General features: G+C 36.5%; 1 protein-coding gene across 1 annotated transcript; it reads right to left on the bottom strand.

The window, feature by feature from the left end:
• Positions 1 to 1,487: 1,487 nt before the first annotated feature.
• calb2a (calbindin 2a) lies at positions 1,488 to 10,995 on the bottom strand. The gene is made up of 11 exons (XM_082182041.1): positions 10,834 to 10,995; positions 7,897 to 7,973; positions 6,475 to 6,564; positions 6,134 to 6,214; positions 5,388 to 5,444; positions 4,504 to 4,581; positions 3,875 to 3,930; positions 3,755 to 3,794; positions 3,608 to 3,661; positions 2,197 to 2,268; positions 1,488 to 2,105 (listed from the first exon to the last, which is right to left on the bottom strand). Exons 1-11 carry the CDS (start codon positions 10,928 to 10,930, stop codon positions 1,989 to 1,991), a joined length of 819 nt encoding a protein of 272 aa, XP_082038167.1. The 5' UTR covers positions 10,931 to 10,995; the 3' UTR covers positions 1,488 to 1,988.
• Between the last annotated feature and the right edge of the window lie 7,817 nt (positions 10,996 to 18,812).

Genomic DNA, 18,812 nt, shown 5'->3' with positions numbered 1-18,812 from the left:
GAGAGCATTGGTGCTTTAGTGGTAACATCCTTGTCTGCCTTGCAGGAGATCCGGGGAAGATAAGCTGGAAGCTGTTACATCTTCATCTTAGAAGTTTAGTGTATTTGTAGTTGCTGTGAGCTATTAATGTTTGAAGCATAGCCTAGAAAGTGGATTCCAAGCCTGTGTATGGTGTTTTCTCAGATGCGTGTCTTGGTTACTGCTGTTAATGTGATTTGTTCACTTTAATGAAAATAACATTGGTAGGAAAAGCATCTGCCAAACACATAAATGTCAGAAGAATGAGATCTGTTGTTGATTGCAATGATTGCAGTATCTAAAATTTTATGAACTATGGCACATTTTAATTTAATCCAACACTGTTTTGAATTGTTGTTTTACACCATTAGATGTGTTTTATAGATCAGCTTCATCAAGTCTTAAAAAGTATTTAGATGCCTAATTAAAAGGCATCTAAGGCCTCCAAATTTCAATTAGCATTGCATCGATTACCTTTAGATAACAATTTTTTTTTTTAAGAACATAGCCTCTTTCCCATTTTGTAGTGTAGAAAGGCTATAGAGAAGAGGTGAATTTAGCCATCCACTCTCAATTCCCCATTAAATTCATAGTAGCTATATTTAAACATCATCAATAAAAGAACAGGATTCTCTTCATTTATTAATTCATTAATCTAGCAATTACAATATAGACATAATACCAGAGTATGAATGCTTTCTGGTAATTTTATTCAAAAGGAAAAATGGGAAGGGCAAAGCTTTTTATATATTCTGAGGAACCGTCTCATATTTTTTTCCTTTACAGTTCATTTGCTTTGAACAAAATTCTCACTGATATCACTTGAACACTTGCTAAGAAAAAAAAGTCAGCATTGTGAAACTGTTAAATAGAGTCTAATTGCTCTTTTTTTTAAAGTCTGCAGAAATGTTTAAGAAAAATAGTTAACATATTAAATTAATTATCAGTATTTATTTTTACTTTAAACAGTAAATATTCTAAATTATTAGAATATATAGAATGTTAAATAAAATATAGGTTTCGATTTTGTCAGATAAGATTTAGTTAAATAAATCATCAGTGTACGTTGGAGCAATGTTATCAGTCAATGCAAGCAGTGTAGAGAATCCCCATTTATAAAACCAAAACTGCATTTGGATTAATTATTCATGTTCTGATGATTAATTGATAGGAATTTCTACAAACTCTGCTATGTAAGAGGAAAGTCTAGCAGATAAATTATTTAATGTGGTTTAAATGCATCTGGACACAATTGGGAAAGATGTTTTCTAGAAATGTGATGTCTCCATCCAGCATGTCACAGAACTGACTGTACAGATGAGATGTACGTGCAACAAAGGACAATTTCAAAGAGTTAAATATGTTCTGTTCTGTAAAAGAAAAATTCCTGAAATTGTATTTAAAAAAAAAAAAATTCTCAAGCATCTGGATTAGCAAAAACAAATAAATGACAAAACATCAAATTTATATCACATTACTTTTATTAATGCTCTCAGTTACATCCTTAAACAGTATCAGCCAAAAAAAACCACACCACAAACCCAAACATAATTGGGCAGGAATAAGATGAAATGAGGACAAAAACAAACCGAAGAGGAAACCAAACGGAAGGGAAGAAACCAGAAGAAGAATTTAAAGCCAAGCACTCCAAATAAATATCTTATCATATTAGACCATCAGTCTGCTACTCTTTCAGAAAGATTCTTCTTTAAATATATAGTTTAAAAATTGAGCAGAGGGCATCATAGTAGCTGCAGTTTGTAGGCGAAGGAAAGCTGTGGCGATCGGGGTTGTGGGAAGGGAAAGGAAAGAAGGGGAGAGGACAGACTTTGTGCTTTTCTGTGCACACTCATTCAGAACTCATTTCGAGAGGGGGATGGGAAGGGGGACGGGGGTGCCCGGCACATGCACACGGTTACAGTATTCAGGCAGCTGGAACAGAGCTGAGATGAAGGTCAGGAAGCCTCGATTTACAGCATGGGCTCCCGGCAAAGGACAATCTCCAGCTCTGTGCGGTAAAGTTTTCCCCCGTCTGACAGTGCCATGATGCTTTGCTTATAACCAGTCAGGCTCTTGGTGTCCACCTCCTGAGGTTAAACACAAGCACAGTACTGTAAGATTGCTTTTGTTATTTGTCACTGTGAAGTGCTATACTATTTCTGAGCCTTCTTATCTCACCTTATGGTTCTTCTCATAGAGGTCCTTCAGGAGAGCCTCCAGCTCCTGCTCGTCAATATAGCCATTTCCATCCTTGAAAGCAAGAAAACAACACCCATGAAATTCACAATTTACAAAACCTTTTGAATGTTCTTGTACTGATTTTTTTTTCTCTAGACTTTAAAATTCCAGGAGACATAAAATAGCTTTGTGTGCGGAACGCATTGAAATTGAACTGTAGCGACCGAATCACTGTGTGAGTCGGATCATTCAAATTTGTGGATGAATCATTCAGACCAGTTGTGTGAAATAGATTAACTTATTCACTGAAAATATCTGACTCAAAAGAACTATTCATTCACGAATCAAGCACTACTCTCATAAACTTAGTGAATAAGGCTTAGATTTAGATCGAATGGCAGTGGAATACAGATGTATAGACCACTAATGATATTTTTTAAAGTGCTTTTGTGTCCTTTTTGATGCTTGAAAGCTTCGGTCACCATTTATTGTTTTAGCATGGAAAAGAGCCAGCTTTGGTGTCCAATAGAAAAAAGTAATAATATGGATTTGGAGGGACATCAGGGTAAGTAAATGATGACAGAATTTTTATTTTTTGGTGAAATAATCCAAGAGTCTGTTCATTTGAACAGAGCCATATTGGCTTAATGATGGCTTTTGAGTGACTGAATCCCTGTTAGAAATGCAATTTTTTCCAAACGCCAGTCTGTTTCTATTCTTATTTTATGACTGTAAGCCATAAAAGTGCTTAGATGGCCTGGCATGTGATGCCTCACTCTCAATATTTTTCATAACAACAGAAAGGCATTTTGACTGCGGGAAGGAGACTAATTCTACATTAATTGTTCACTTAAATGCTAACATTTGATACACATTGTGTTCATGTGGATTACATTTCATGTATAACTGAAGGTTGGTCCTCATAGCAAGCCTGTGAGCGGGTGCTGTTGTCTAATGGTCTCTATTTGCTCAAAGATATTGATTACATAGAACAATGATGAGATAATCTTGCCTTCCTAAGGCATAAGTCTGGTCTGTGTAAGTTAACTGGAGAAAGACTAATGATGAACTTGTGGTAGCACAGCATTAAATAGCAATTTTCATCTTGAAGCAATTTTCATTGGGATTTCTGTAATTACTTGTGGCTGTCACTTAAACTGTTGTAAATGTGCTTCTGATTTTGCATTTTAAATCCCTTTCCAAATGATGATACCACCAAGCTGGAAGAAAAAAACAGGCGCAGGTGCTTCAGCTCATTTTCATGCACAGGTGAATGGGGACACTGTTTTGCATTCAGAAGGCGCTCACAAAGGAGGGTGAGATCAGATTTCCAGCAACACTACAGCAGTGCACACAATATCATAAAGCACTGCAAAAGACGTTCAGCTGTTCTTGCTGGATTATACATCACCTTATCATAGAATGTAAAGATGGCGTTGAACTGCTCAGCAGTCAGCTTGACGCCCTGTTCAGCAATAAAAACATTGTTCAGTAACTAAAAATATTACATTTCAAACTAAAACCAAGCTAAAAACTTCATGTATGAATGTGCTCTCACCTGAAACTTCAACAAGAAATTCTCCTGAACCGGCAGAAGCCTTGACATAAACAGAAAAATGATTATTGGGTTGATGTGTCTTACAATATGAATGTGATTTTCTTTTCTTTTTTCTCTCACCTCGCCATTTCAGACAGACCCAGTTTCCCATCGCCATTTAGATCAAACATCTTCAGCTAAAAAGGAGAGAATGGCGCAGTTTAAATGTTTACACAGTATCCTGGTTGCATAAACTGCTAATACTAGTATTATAAGCTAGTCATCAAATTTTTATCTTCAAGACTGTTCATAAACTTTTCAGTTAGTCAGTTAAACGTAACTAACTGCTCGTTGTTCGTACTTGTTCTTAAGACACATTATGTTTATGCAACTGGCCCCTGAACTTGCTTCAAATTTCTTTATAAAATCAATATGTCCTATTGCTGCACAACATTTCTAAACTTATTTTATTTTTCAAAGTGGGTAGAGGACAACTAAGGCTCTCAATTATCCAGCTGGCATGCCTTGGATTAATTCAGGTTTGTGTCTCTGGCCTTAAGATGTGGGCATATGTTAGCACAGCTGGAGTGCAGACACAACCCGTGGGGTCAGTGCATGTACAAGTCACTCAAGCATGGTGGCAAATGGCTCCAGGATTTAAAGGAAAAATAAAACTTTCAAGTTTTTTTGTCTAATGTTTGTTATGGGGTAACTAGGAGACACTAGGAGGATAAGATAATGACTAATGCACCACAAAGACAACAACTTACTATTGTTTGTGTGTATTCCTGCAATTTCTTGTCGTCATAGTGTCTGTTTGCCTTTTTAAGCAGGTCAGAGAGGAAGCCCTGTTGGAAAAAAGATTATGATGATTTTATATACATTTTGACGATTTCAATTAAAATAATTGTTTAAGAGTTTAAAAATCTGTTAAAAGAAAACGCTAGGATTTCAAAACCTCTATTGTCAGCTGATATATATGTACATATATATGCTATCCCATCTACTACAAAAATGTTCAATGAGGTTCAATATAGACACCTTGTGTTCTTGACTCAATTATAAAGAACAATTTATGCCAAAAATTATACTTTAATTATAAAGTAAAATTATACTTTTGCATTATACTTTAATGTTCAATGGGTTATTTAATTATTTTCTACTGATAATCTATGTTTGCAAGCATAACATTTATTAATTAATTAAAAGTGAATTAAAACTACATGAATTAATTAAAACTAAATCCATGACGTGTTCCTATGATGGGAACCCCTAAAAGATTCTATAAATGAAACAAATGACAGATCCCTTCTATATATATATATATATATATATACTGTATACCTTTATATCCGGTTCTATATACAACCTTTTCTTCTTAGAGTTTATTATCTTACAAACCCCCTCCTGTTCTGGTTTGTGAACACCCTTAAGCATGACATCTGCTATACTTTTTTTTGAGGTCATCGTCTCCTCAGTGATCATTGCTTCATTTGCTTTGTTTACAAATGTAGTGATTTGTATACTCTCTTCGGATGCCAGCCACCAAATCCAATTTGCATAGTTTCCATCTGCCTCGTCACATTAGTGGCTGTGGAAACTCTTTTCAGGATTGTTGTGAAGGCCACAGCAGGAAAAGTAATAGAAATCTTACCTTAAGTTCATTAGCCTCAATGAAACCGCTGCGGTCTGTGTCATATTTCCTCCAGGCCTGTGTACAGACAAACATACAAAAAAGATACTGTAACTGTACCATCAGTACAGCTTATAATTATATGTGCAATATATCTTAGGTTTGACAAATCAGAGGGACAGGAGTGCATGTAAATGCGTAAGTGGAGAAATAATAGGTGAATTATTCTTACAGTACATTCATTAAAATAGTTTTTTCATTATAATCTCTGTCATTTCTATTCGAAGCAGCTGTGCATTGTTAGAGCAAGGAGCAAGAAATGCCATTTAATGAATTTTTTAATCTAGCAGCTGGCCTTGTTTCCATCACAGACTCTTATCAAAGATAGATGCCTCCCTCTACAGGTCTACGGAGAATTACAGCAGCACATCTATAATACATGCATCTGAAAATAGAAGTTTGTACTTACTCATTCTATCCCTTTAAAAGGCTTGCCTACCACACTGGATGATTAAAAAGCTTCCCTTTCTCCTTAGTTCATTCTCTCTTCAACTTGACATAATACATAATTGAGGCAGTCACTTTCTGATGATCAAACCATCCGAAATGTAGTATTTGGCAACGTATTGTAATGAATAAGTATAGGGAAAATATTTGTATGGTTCCCAAGAGGAAATTTGTGTTTTATACTGTCTATATATATGTATATATGTATGTATGTAAATGACCATGGATCTATAAAATGAAAAAGTAGCATCATCACTTACTGCCATGAATTCAGCGCTGGATCCCACAAACTGTCTAAAGCAGAGAAGGAAGTTCTCTTCTGTGGGCAAGATCTGAGCCAGCTGATGGAAAGTATAGATTGGATTAGACACCCGTACAACAAGGGAGTGTAAATAAATGAAAACCTAAATTTTTTTCCTATTTGAGACCGGCTCTTTTTGGACAGCTCTATCAATAAGTTACAGGTTTGATTAAAGTCATGAGTGGCATTAGAGTTTCCTCTTCTCAGAAAGGATGATGGGATAATTGCGGTCAGGGTACCGGATATTTACAAGCTTGTCAATGGCAAAGTCACAGTGATGTAAGTGATGTGTTCTTCTACCTCTGACATCTCAATTCTTCCGTCTTTGTTCTTGTCGAATTTCTGCATGAACTCTGTCATCTTCTCTTTAAAGGCTGCGTTTGAGGGGTCCTGTATGAAGACAGCACAACAAGATGAACCTTCTTCTCATTCTTTGCTTATTGGAAAAGCTTTAATCAGTTTGTACTTCTCAGGTTTAGACAAAGCTAGCACTTTAGAAATGGTGAACATTGTTCTCTGCCATCTTCCTTGCCACATGTAAGGCAGATAATAGAATTACTAACTTTATGAGGCTCCCCTTGTTATATTGTTGAACATACAGGGATAAAGATAAAATCTCCTGTCCTCTCTTTCCTGGATGCCATCTGCCTAGTCATCTGGGGTCTTTATATATTTGATTTGCACACAGTTCACACTAAGCAAAGTCTGTATAAATAGGGCCCCTTGTACTCTGTTAATATGAAGGAATTTTCCATATAGATTTTTCTGTACAAACAGCATTGAAAGGTGTTTTCCCCATATTTTGAATTACGCATTGCATTGTGTTTTAGGGTTAAAGGAAATGGGTCTTAGTGTCTCCTCTAGTGTCTTAGTGTTTCTAGTTGATCTCATCTAAAGAGATAGAATTGCAAAAATAATGAACATTATCTGTTAAAACATTAATGTTTTGAAGTTTCAAACCTGCCCACTCTTCGAAACAGTTAGCCCCGCCCTCTAATCATGCCATTGGTAGAGCCAGTGGATGCGACGCTGACACACTGTAGCTTTGATATCTTAAAGTGATAGTTCACATTTTGAAGAATGTTTTTCCACTGTTTTTGTCCATACAATGAAAGTCAATTAGGTCCAAAACAACATCGGACCCCATTTACTTTATTTTGTATGGGAAAACCAGCCCCCCAAAAAACATGGAGACATTTTTAAGAATATATTAAAAAGTTCTGTCATGAAATTCTAGATGGCGCAGGCTGATAGTTCCTTATCTCAATGTTCTTGCAATCACATCATTCTCTGTAGGGCACAGCTGATTGGTTCCTGCTGTATCAGTAGCCAATGAGCTCGCTGCTCAACCTTCAAATACTTGGTCAGGATTTGCTGTAGCAGTCGCAGCACGCTTTCAGAAACCCTCTCATCTTCCCCAGCTCCACCTGTATAGATCTGCAACAGGTAACTCACGTATGCTATATTATACAGCAGCAGCATGTCTTCCTTGCTCAAAGCAGCGTTTAGTGTATGATTTGGCAATAGCAAGTCCCATACTTGCTCTGCAGCAGCAGCAATAACAGCAGCAGATATTTTCCACCAAGCCCAAACATATCAGTTAAGGGCTAGTTTGGGTTTTCCTAAGTTCCCTCATTACTTTGAGAATTCCGCAGTTTAGTTTGAAAGACACAGTGCTTTATAATGAGATGTTAATGCTTCTTCACTTGTCCGTATACTTACCACACCAGCCCCTCTCCGTGCAATCTCCAGCTGACTAAAGAAGTTTTCAAGCTCCTTATCCTCAATGTAGCCATTTCCTGCAATATAAGGAAGTATGGTTCAGTACTTACTGAGATGCCTTCATCTATAATGATGTTTGTCATTATATGACTAGATAACTACTGACTCTCAGTGGAAATGCTAAGTAATGAGATTGCCTAGATGGCTGCTTTGAAGCTGGTTAACTCTAGATTGGTTTGTTGGCTGGCACCCAATCCAAGTAACACAGTTCTTAATTAAAAACTTTTGATGGCTAGTCTCCCAGTTAAAGCTTTGAAGGCTTTCTCTTTCCCATTTTTCCTCTAATTGGGGGCCTTACGGTATGAGCCTTTTAAAGCCATTTATTTGAAAAGACGAAAAGGAGATTCTTCTTGATGCTTCAGAGAATACGCTGAAATTTTAAATTACCCCCACAAATAAATGCAATATTACCATCTGGGGGTAATTTCCCATGCCAGGAAATTGGCCCTTCATGCAAAGGAAATATGTGTATGTGTACGCGTTTGAAATGGGATTTTGTGTCTATGGCCTAATACATCACCAAAGTGATTGTAAGTTGTGTGAAGTGAGAACTGCAGTGGGTACATCAGTATTGTCCTATTATCATGTTTGAAATGTCTTAGTGTGAACTACTATTTTGAGGAATTTGCCTGTGGATTATAGTGGCATTTCTAGACAGCTGGACACATGACTCATGGGAAATATTCTCTTTCTGTTATTTATAATAAATGTGAAGTACCATCACTGCATGGCTGTGAAAATATTATGAGCTGAAGACAGGCAATCTTACTAGTGTGTCAGCAATTGATCTGTCTATTGTGTTGAGAGAATGAACACTGACTGGACACTACATACATTGATTGTAGACAAAGATCTATGCAGAATAATTAATCTACTAAATTGTTGGGTGCAATATATAATAATTAATAGTTTATACATGCATTAATCCTGCTGAGTATGTTGGAATTGACTGCTATGTTGCCATCTGGTGCTGATATGATTGCTCTGACATTTTCAGAGATATGACAACCATTCATTCTCTTTACAATGAATTTGATTTTTGTTTACACCTTGAACTAATGGTCTTTGAGAATGTCAATGTGTACAGATTGTTGATTCCATCATGCTTATATGCAATATGGCCCAAGCATACATATTGGCTATTCATTTCTACCATATTTGAATTCTATACCTGTTGGCTCTGCCTATGCGATTACCATAATTTTCCCGGCATGGCCAGCCATCTTGGATATAGAACTGATGTGTTGGAGTAGCCATTTTGGATTATGACATAACAAAAACATGTCACTTGCTGAACCAGTTCAATTGTGTTGCAGCTAACTTTACTGATACTAAAATGGAAGGAATTTCCATCAAGCCAACTTGAATGAGTGGTAAAGCATCTTTAATGAAAAATAATTCCAGATGCTTCTCAATATCTTCTAGAAGTTATTCTATGATAATGTGAATGTGAATAATGTGAATTTCAGATCATTGTCTTCCTTAAAAACTATTTTTTAGCAGTTACATTTATAATTGCTTACATTTTAAATAAACATATCATAAGCCATCCCTCATAAACTTTACAGATTGTGTACCTACCTTCTTTTTAATGGAATCATGCTAAGCACGAACACCAACTCTCTTGAAGCACTTAAACACTTGAAACGTTGTAATTGAAAACGTTGTTTTTACTTTATATGAGGAACCTTTCATTTAATGTTTCATATAAGAGATAGGTAGGTTAATAGATAAGTAGATAAATAGTAGGCTACGTTATTTACCCTACGTATTTTTTCTTTTAGGCTATACAAAACGAACAGGAAAGAAACACTAACCAAGTTGCCAATAACGATAACATCTGCTCCACGAATACGATTATGATTATAAATAATTAGTCAATGAGATATTTTCAGCTTTCGATATTGCAGGATGTAAGAAAACTCTCCCAGAATAATGCGGTTCCTGTTGCCTGTAACTGATCTTCACAAGATGTCCTGGGTGATGAGGACCTTGAACACACCCCCATCATCCCAACAATGTGCAAATAACAGATGCCCAGGATGCGTTCAAATAAACTTGGGAATACACCGTTTTGGAGAAAGTGAACTTTCTGAAACCCAATCAGCGCAGGCATGATGCACAAAATGATGTCGAGGTGGACAGATCACTATGTATTCTGAAATACAGCTCCGGTGAAACAGAAATAAATAATTTCACTAATGGGACACAATACTATTTGGATTATTATAATTACTATTATACTATTATAATACTAATTAATTAACAATTAAAAAAAAGTTGTAGGCCTATAGGTTTTCACTGATTTTGTCCACGGCTTATTAGATCATAGCAGTGGTAGAAGTCTACTCTCGATTTATACCAAGAAGAGTCAGTGCATTAAAAATGTTATGATTATCAAGCAACATCAACAAAAATGACGTAGCCTATCTGTGACAGGATGGAGTTCATAAAATAGGCTAATATGATGTATTGTGTGCGTGTGTGTAGGCTATATATATATCGTGTATAGAAACAATATCGTGTTTCTACACAATTTCGAAAATTACTTTTTTGGCCATTTTATTATTTTCTACGTTTGTTTCACGCCATAGTCTACAATCTATGCATTAGCCAACGGATTACAATGACATTGGGTCATAAATGTTCGAATGTTGTTAATTAAGTTTATTTCTCTGATCAATTGTTTTTCGCACGTAAAAACTGCCAAATTCTTTAATATTCACACAGAGATATTGAACCATTAGTGTTTACAAGTGTTTATTGTTAGCGTCAAACTTTTTTTCTGCTTTTTTAATGATAAAATTTCACTTATGACATAATTAGTTCTTTTTTTAGAATCATAATCCGTGGAATAAACGGCGCATCTGTACTCACCGTCTGCATCAAAATGTTTCCAGATATCCAGGAACTGTGATGCGGTCAGCTCTGCCAAGTGAAGGTAGGGAGGCTGCTGCTGTCCTTTGTTTGCCATGTTTTCGTATATCTGTCCTACTGTCCGCTAGAATATCCCGGGCGAACTTTTACTCACAGAGTCCAATTCGCACTGTAACTCCCCCAGTGCTTTGCAGGGGGTTTTAAATGCGCTGAGTGCTTGCAGTTCTCTGGCGCTCATGCGGGTGGCGCAGTAGATCCAGCATCACTGTTCCATGGCTCAGCACTCACGCACGTGCTGGAGATGCTCAGCTCTACAGATGCGTTCACAGAAACATAGATGGACCAGAATCACTGAATGAAGGCTATTAAACGTTATGCTCCGCTTACGTAATGCATATAGCCTATGCCTGATATTTATGTAAACTTCCCTAGCTGATTTATTTTTGTGAAAAATCTTTTTTTATTGATTATATATAGGCTATGTGGCTGATATTTGTATAAATTAGGGAATGACTCATTAAGCCTGACTCCATATATATGTATGTATGTATATATCTTGACTCAAGATAAAAAAAAGTTTAAAAATTATATCAACTTTTTTCAAGAGCTCAAGATATATATATATTTTATTTATTTATTTATTTATTTATTATTATTTGATATATATTTATAATTTTTTTCATGTGTGTAATGGGATGTGTGTGTGTGTGTGTGTGTGTGTGTGTGTGTGTGTGTGTGTGTGTGTGTGTGTGTGTGTTTAGTTTTTTGTCACATATTTATGTCAATTACTGTTTTTTTGTTTTGTTAATATTCTTGGCCGGATACTGGGATAGGCTCCAGCCCTATGATCCTTCAGAGGTTGCATAAGGAAGTAAGAGAGAGTGAGTTAATATTCATTGAGTTTTGTTGGAGCTTCAATGTAGTTTCCCATTTTGTTCTATACTAATGCAAGCTAAATTGTGACCATGTCTGTAGTGTCTCCTCCCTTATAGCGTCTCTCTTAGCATAAATAATTACATTTTGAGTCATTTATTTTTCCACACAGTTATTCTCCACTAGCAGAAATCAAGCTTTGTGCGTCATAAAAGCAACGCACACATTGAAAGCCGTTTGCAGCTGCGTATAGGAGTGGAGCAGAATGAGAGAGACTTCCCCATCCCCTCTCAAACATTCTGTAATCCTCCAGCTGCCTGCTCACTTATGAGAGAAACCCCTCAACAAGCAAACCTGAAGTCAGAGAAAACACCAACTCCCATACTCTAGTCAGTGGAGTGACTAAAAACATTCCAATGCTGTTTTACTAAATTATTCTAAATATATGCCTCTTTACAGTATAATTTGATACAGTATGGAGCGTGTACAGCAGGCTATGTATTCATTAAAATGCACACTAAAAACATAGGCCCGGTTTCACAGACAGGGTTTAGAATAAACCAGGATTAGTTAAATTAATTAGGACATTTCAGTAGCTTTTATAACCGTGCCTTAGAAAAAACAAACATTACTGGTGATGTGCATCTTGAGACAAAACAATGGCACTGACATATTTTAAGATTTTAATTTGCTTTCAGTTAAAATAGCTCAAACATGCATTTTAGTCTGGGTCTGTGAAACCGGGGGTAAGTCAGAAGTGTTTATGAAAGTGTGTCCTCTTAGAGGTGCTTACAATCACATAGAGTGATAAAAGACATACGTCCCTGCGGAGCCCGCAGCATCAAAGGCTAATTATCCCACCGCAGTCATGCATGCATACTGCTGCCTGCACCATAGGAACACGGATCGGAGCATTGGGAAAAGTAATGCTCACTTACCACATGGGATCCCGGGAACTCAGCAGTAATTACTGCACCCCTCACTGCCAAATATGTGTAAGCAGCCAGCCCATGCGACACTCCAGAATCTTTAATGCCAGTTACAATCGTTTGATAGAAATGGCTCCATTGGGCCAGATTAATTAAATCCACACACTTAATTACATTTTGCACATCCCATAGAGAGCCAGTGGCTTATGAGGACCCTCTCCGCGGTCAGAGCGTCTGAACACTAATCTTGATTATTTGCATAAACAGAAGCTCAAGTTAATTCAGGGAAAAAACAGGTTTCGACAGCATTTAGAACTGATTGGAGAATGTATTTTAAATTCCATTTGAATTCATGGATTTTTATTTAATTTAAATTGCAATAGCAAACAGAATACAGAATTGTAATTAAAATTTTAATGTAAGTTGAATTAAAATGAATTGTATTAAAATTAAAATGACTAGAAAAGCTAAATTTGTCAGGGCAAACGTGTTGGCTTATCAAAGCCTCGTTTAAAAGGTTTTGGAAAACAAATAAAAAGCTTTAGTTTTAAAGTGGATGGATGGATGAATGAATGAATGGATGGATGAATGGATGGATGGATGGATGGATGAATGATTGAATGAATGAATGAATGGATGGATGGAGAGTTCACCCCAAAAAAATGTTTTTCTTATCATGGAAGTCAATGGTTGCCAACAAATTTCTGTTTACCAACATTCTTTAAAATGTCTTCTTTTTTGTTCAACAGAAGAAAGAAATTCATACAGGTTTGGAACAACTTGAGAGTAAGTAATGACAAAAATGTCAATTTTTGGTGAACTACCCCATAATGTTAGATTTCCAGAGTAAGTCATAAAGCATTTTTTTTTTAAAACATGGCTTTAGATATGAAGATAAATGAATTAAAATCCATTATACTGTACCAAAATGATCAAAACTGCATGCTTTTGATCTTATAAATTATTGCATGACATATGGACAAATTGCCAAAATATAACTCTTAGCAGAGTTTCATACAGTGTTTTGAAGCTACTGGCCTTATCAAGAGCATAAGAGCTTTCACTCACTTTCAAGGTTGCTGTGCTTCGTTTCTCCCCTGTGAATGCTTAGCTGTTGATGTGAAGTGAAATATGAGACTCTATACCTCCAGTAAGGGCAGTGTCTCAAACTGGATTGTCATTCATCTTCATTTGAGGAGAGACAAATGTGACTTGTTGTGTAGCCTGACTTTATGTCTTAAGCTGTAGCTATAGGTGGAGGGGAGATTCATTTTAACTGTAGTTCACTGAACGTGCAAATGTTTTAGAAACAAGAAAGAAAACTGTATTAGACAAACATGTATAGAACAAAAAAAAGAAGACCCATTTCATTACTGCTTGCAAACTTGTTTACATCTTGGGGTTTGCAGTGATTGAAGATGCTATCAATCTATACCTTTGCTCCGTCTAGACGGTCCTGCCATGAGGCAGAGTGTTTTGGTCTGATCCTGAGGAATAAACAGTTTCCATTTGTCATTGACAAGAGGAAGCACGTAAATCGTAAGCTTCTTTTAAAGAAGCCTGATCCTGCAACATTAACATTCCTGCTGAATGTTTGTAACAGAGCTTTTTGCAAAGGCTGTCTTTACTACGAGTAGCATGCAGACATTTCAAATGTATATGCATCTGAAACTCATAATAAATATCTATCTATCTATCTATCTATATCTATATCTATATCTATATATCTATATCTATATATATATATATATATATATAGAGAGAGAGAGAGATCTCTATATCTCTATATAGAGATAAAATGTTTGTAAAACACATATAACTTAATGAATAGGCATAATATAAGTAATATGCATCTTTATCAATATACTTTGACAATTTTTTGTACATTTAGAAATACCGTTCACAAAATATTTTGAAAGAGGTCTCTTATGGCTGCTGAAAATTCAGCTTTGCCATCACAGGAATAAATATCATTTTCAAATATATTACAATAAGAAACAGTTATTTTAAATTGTAATAATATTTTACAATGTTACTGTTTTTACTGTATTTTTGCATATTTATGGAATATTCAGCATAAGAGACTCTTTTATTGTATTGTATTATGGTATTGTATATTTAAAAAAATATCTGAAAATATATTGTTTGCTGTATGGGTGTTATATGGGGGTATGACAAGCTCCAAGCTTAAGGGTCTAACAACTGCATTAAAAAAGGGGTGAATTTAATATTTTTTAGATTAAAATACTTTGTTCTTTTACTACTGAGAAATTAAACTGAAATTTAAATGCATATTTGAATACATTGGTTAGTATGACAGCAACACATTGTGAATAACAAATTCATTGTAACACAATTCGAGTACACAATATTTTTTTATGTAATCCTTCATAGTCAGAGGCTTTTGTCCTCTTATGAGACAACCTTTCATAGAGGTTATGGAAGGGCTAGGGATCTAATATGATCTACAAGGCAAAAATGTCAATCAATATTCTCTGAAAGTGACAGTGAATTAATATGATCATTGAGGGATAGTCAGTCAATACCATCTGCTTGCCTTGTCACACAGTTCTTGGCCGTTCTCCAGTGATCTGGCTGCTGACGGCTGAGTTTAGGAGTGTGGAAAGTCTTTATTCAGCAGAGATGTCTAAGTCTATTTCCCCTGTATCCCGATGCAGATGCACCTTTAGAGTGTGATTGATCAACTTCCTTCGTATACAGTAAGGTTCAAAAGTCTGAGACCACTAGGGAAACGGCTTCTATTTAGCATTTTTAATAAATTAAAATGTAATTTAATACATTAAAGTTGCCATGAAATGGCAGTATTTTCTTCCCTGTGACATATATACGGCTTTTCAAACAAGAAAAAATTTAGGGTTGAACTTGATTTTTTTTATCAGGAATTGATTGGATGGTTGTGGTTTGCTATTGCAGTGATGTCATTTGAGTGACAGGTTGTCCCGCCCTCACCAGTAAATATGAGAAGAGAAGAGATGTTGCTTCAAGAGGGAGGGGAAGTCATTTTGATTGAAGATTATGAGGGCTCATGAATCCCCCCCAAAAAATGATGTGCACGGATAAATCATTTATAATAAGTACTGCAATATTCCATAAAAATAAGAATTGTCCATTTTGATTTATTTGCCTTTATTGCCTTGCATTACATTTAAATACAAACATACTTCCATTATAAATTATATTCTCAGCATAAAAAATTAAATGAAAATTTAAATAGAAAAGTAAAATGAATGCCACAAGTATGTGTGTAAAAGTTGATAATCGACTTCCATCACATGATCAATTCTGTCTTTTTTCTTTTCTTTTTTTAAACTTTTTCGATTTCTGTTTATTTTCAGATTTTAATTGTGACCTTAAATCCCAGAAATTGAATGTGCTATTACAATTTTGAACCCCGCTGTATATTAATGAGACAGGGGATTATCATTTTACCAAGAGAGATGTCATGAATGTGGATGTGAGAAAGGCACTGACCTTTGAACAGTGTTCAGAATGACTTCCCTGCTGTGTCTCTCGCTGAACTGAAGCCTGTTTAAGGATAAATGAGATCTCTCTTTCCAATATGGTCCCTCTTCCTCAGTGAATTTCACTGTTCCAAGGATGTGTATAGATGGTTAATGGCCACGTGTCCCCTGAGTGTTCTCTCACTCTTCCTGTGTCCCCTGCTGCAAACATGATTTGAGAGAGATGGCGAGATATACTGTAAAGTGTAGCTCTCCATCAAGCACAGGATCGCAGCAGGCTGATTAAAGTGAAATGAAAAAGAAAAATCTTGGGAGCGAATATAGCGTTGGAAGGATGCGTTTAGATGGCAGAGAGTAAAATATCAGGCTTTTGGTTTAAAGGTTTGTTATGTACAATATATCAGAGATTTGTTTGTATGGATCATTGTCTCACCATGAAATTTTCCCTATTCTGTGTCCAGTATCGTCTTTGTTGTGTTCATTATTCTCCTGCGACCGCCTTAGTTTTAGTTTGTGGATTAAATAAAGACTGTTTTTGTTTTTTACTCCATCGTGTGCATCATTATAGCCACAACGTGACACATTGACAGTCCACGCAATGTCCTTCTTAAAGAGGAACTATGCAGTTTTTTTTAGCTTAATTTACCTTAACTGAACAGCTTCGGAGTCATTGGAATGGTTATATGACTTTTTCGGGTTGAATGGTGGCCGTCTCGCTTCCCCCTAGCGCTTGTGAGCGGAAAAACCACCCTTGCAACTTTAAGCCGTCGGGCGTCAGGAAGTATCGCGTGATATCAGGTCTCGCGATGTAACGAATTGCTTTACGGCACTGCACACATACATTTATATGCTAGCCTTCTGTGTATCATACACACCTCAGTGGACATGGCTCTGTGCGTTCGCCGGCTTCTTTGAAAACAAATGCACATGACCAGAGGGAGAAGAAGGGAGGTGGGAGAGTCGCCAATGAGTTTTTACGACAGTGTGGTCAAATATCTATTCCGAAGCTGTAGGGGGAGCTCTATAGAGAAACCCGCGAGCAAAAACAGCGAAGAAATTGCCAAAACTGCATAGTGCCGCTTTAAATAAAAATTATTATGTTAGTACTACAGTATTCAATGCGGTGTGGACAATAGGAAAAGTAAACAAAATGAACATAGCCTAAATTTTGACTCAGAGAGTCTTGAGGCACTGCAAAGTACATAAAGTTACTCGAACCGTGAAGGAGCATTAAAGAGTTAATTTACCCAAAAATGACAATATTCTCACCCTCATGTCGTTCCAAACCCGTAAGACTTTCGTTCATCTTCGAAACACAAATGAAGATATTTTAAATAAAATCTGAGAGATTTTTGTCCCTCCATTGACAGTCCATGCAACTAGAAGTGTCCTTAAAGGGATAGCTCACTTTGAAATTAAATTTTGGTATGTTTTAGCTTACCTCAAGGGCATCCAAGATGTAGGTGTCTTTTTTTCCGCAGTAGTTTCAATTTTGATATTTTTAGGTCAAACCGTTCTTGTCTGTCAGTCATATAATGCAGGTCGATGGTCACTGTCTCAAAGAGCATGCACAGAGTCCAAATTAAACAATTCCCCATCGTCCAAATTAAACAATTCCCCATCGTAAGTACACATTGATGGCCCAAGACACGAAACGAGCGGTTTGTGTGAGAAAACGAACAGTATTTATATCGTTTTTACCTCTTGAACACAGCTGCGTCCAAATGATCTGAGGGCGCGGGCGGGTATAGATATATACACTAGATGTCGCATTGGCTACTGCGAAACCGAGGCCAATGCGACATCTAGCTCGACAACCGCTCGTTTCGTGTCTTGGGCCATCAATGTGTACTTACGATGGGGAATTGTTTAATTTGGACGATGGGGAATTGTTTTAATTTGGACTCTGTGCATGCTCTTTGAGACAGTGACCATCGACACTAAGTGTGAGAAAGTCTTACTGACCCCAAAACTTTTAAAAGTGTAGATTAAGGTAACTTTTTTTTGGTTAAAATTATGACAATGCTTTACAGTGTAGTGCTATCTGAAATTTGTGAAGACACTGAAATGAAGAATGCTGAGCTCAAAGCTGCATTTCAGAGGAAAATATCTTTCAGAGAAAAACAGGAATTTCAAATGAGATAATATGTCAGGGAGAGCAGAACAAAAAAACACGCAAGATCAAAACAGATCATTACATTTTCTGACTTCCTCTTTTCCTCCAGTGAGTGGAAGTACCGTCACTGCTGCACATCATGGGCATCAAGCCCTGAATATTTCAGCAAATGGCCCGTCACTAATTGCATAAGAGTTACCCCTTCACTAATGGCTCACAGGGACTGTGATGTTTCTGGGCAGAGTCAGCACAACTGGTTTTCCATAAATATTTTGTGAAAGTCTGCTATAGCATCTGAATAACAGACTGATCTGGCGTTCTGTCATCATCGGCAAGGGAAGAGGCATCGTCTGACAGATGAAAAGAGTGTTTCCTCCAAAAATCTGATGTGTGCAGAGGTTCACAAACTGATGCTATCACACCTGCAATCTAAAATATGAAGTTTCACGTTCAATTGAGTGGTCGCGAATTATTTGAAAACATTATGGTTATGACAGAGCTAGTCACTATAGCGAATCCTCTGGCCACACTGTATATTGTCTTACTCTCTTGTGAATATCTCACTTTACATTATGTACA

Source organism: Leuciscus leuciscus, assembly GCF_965113295.1.
Source record: "Leuciscus leuciscus genome assembly, chromosome: 10".
In the NCBI taxonomy this organism is placed as follows: Eukaryota; Metazoa; Chordata; class Actinopteri; order Cypriniformes; family Leuciscidae; genus Leuciscus; species Leuciscus leuciscus.
The sequence above is the reverse complement of the archived record's forward strand: the minus strand, read 5'-3'. Positions and strand labels throughout refer to the sequence as shown.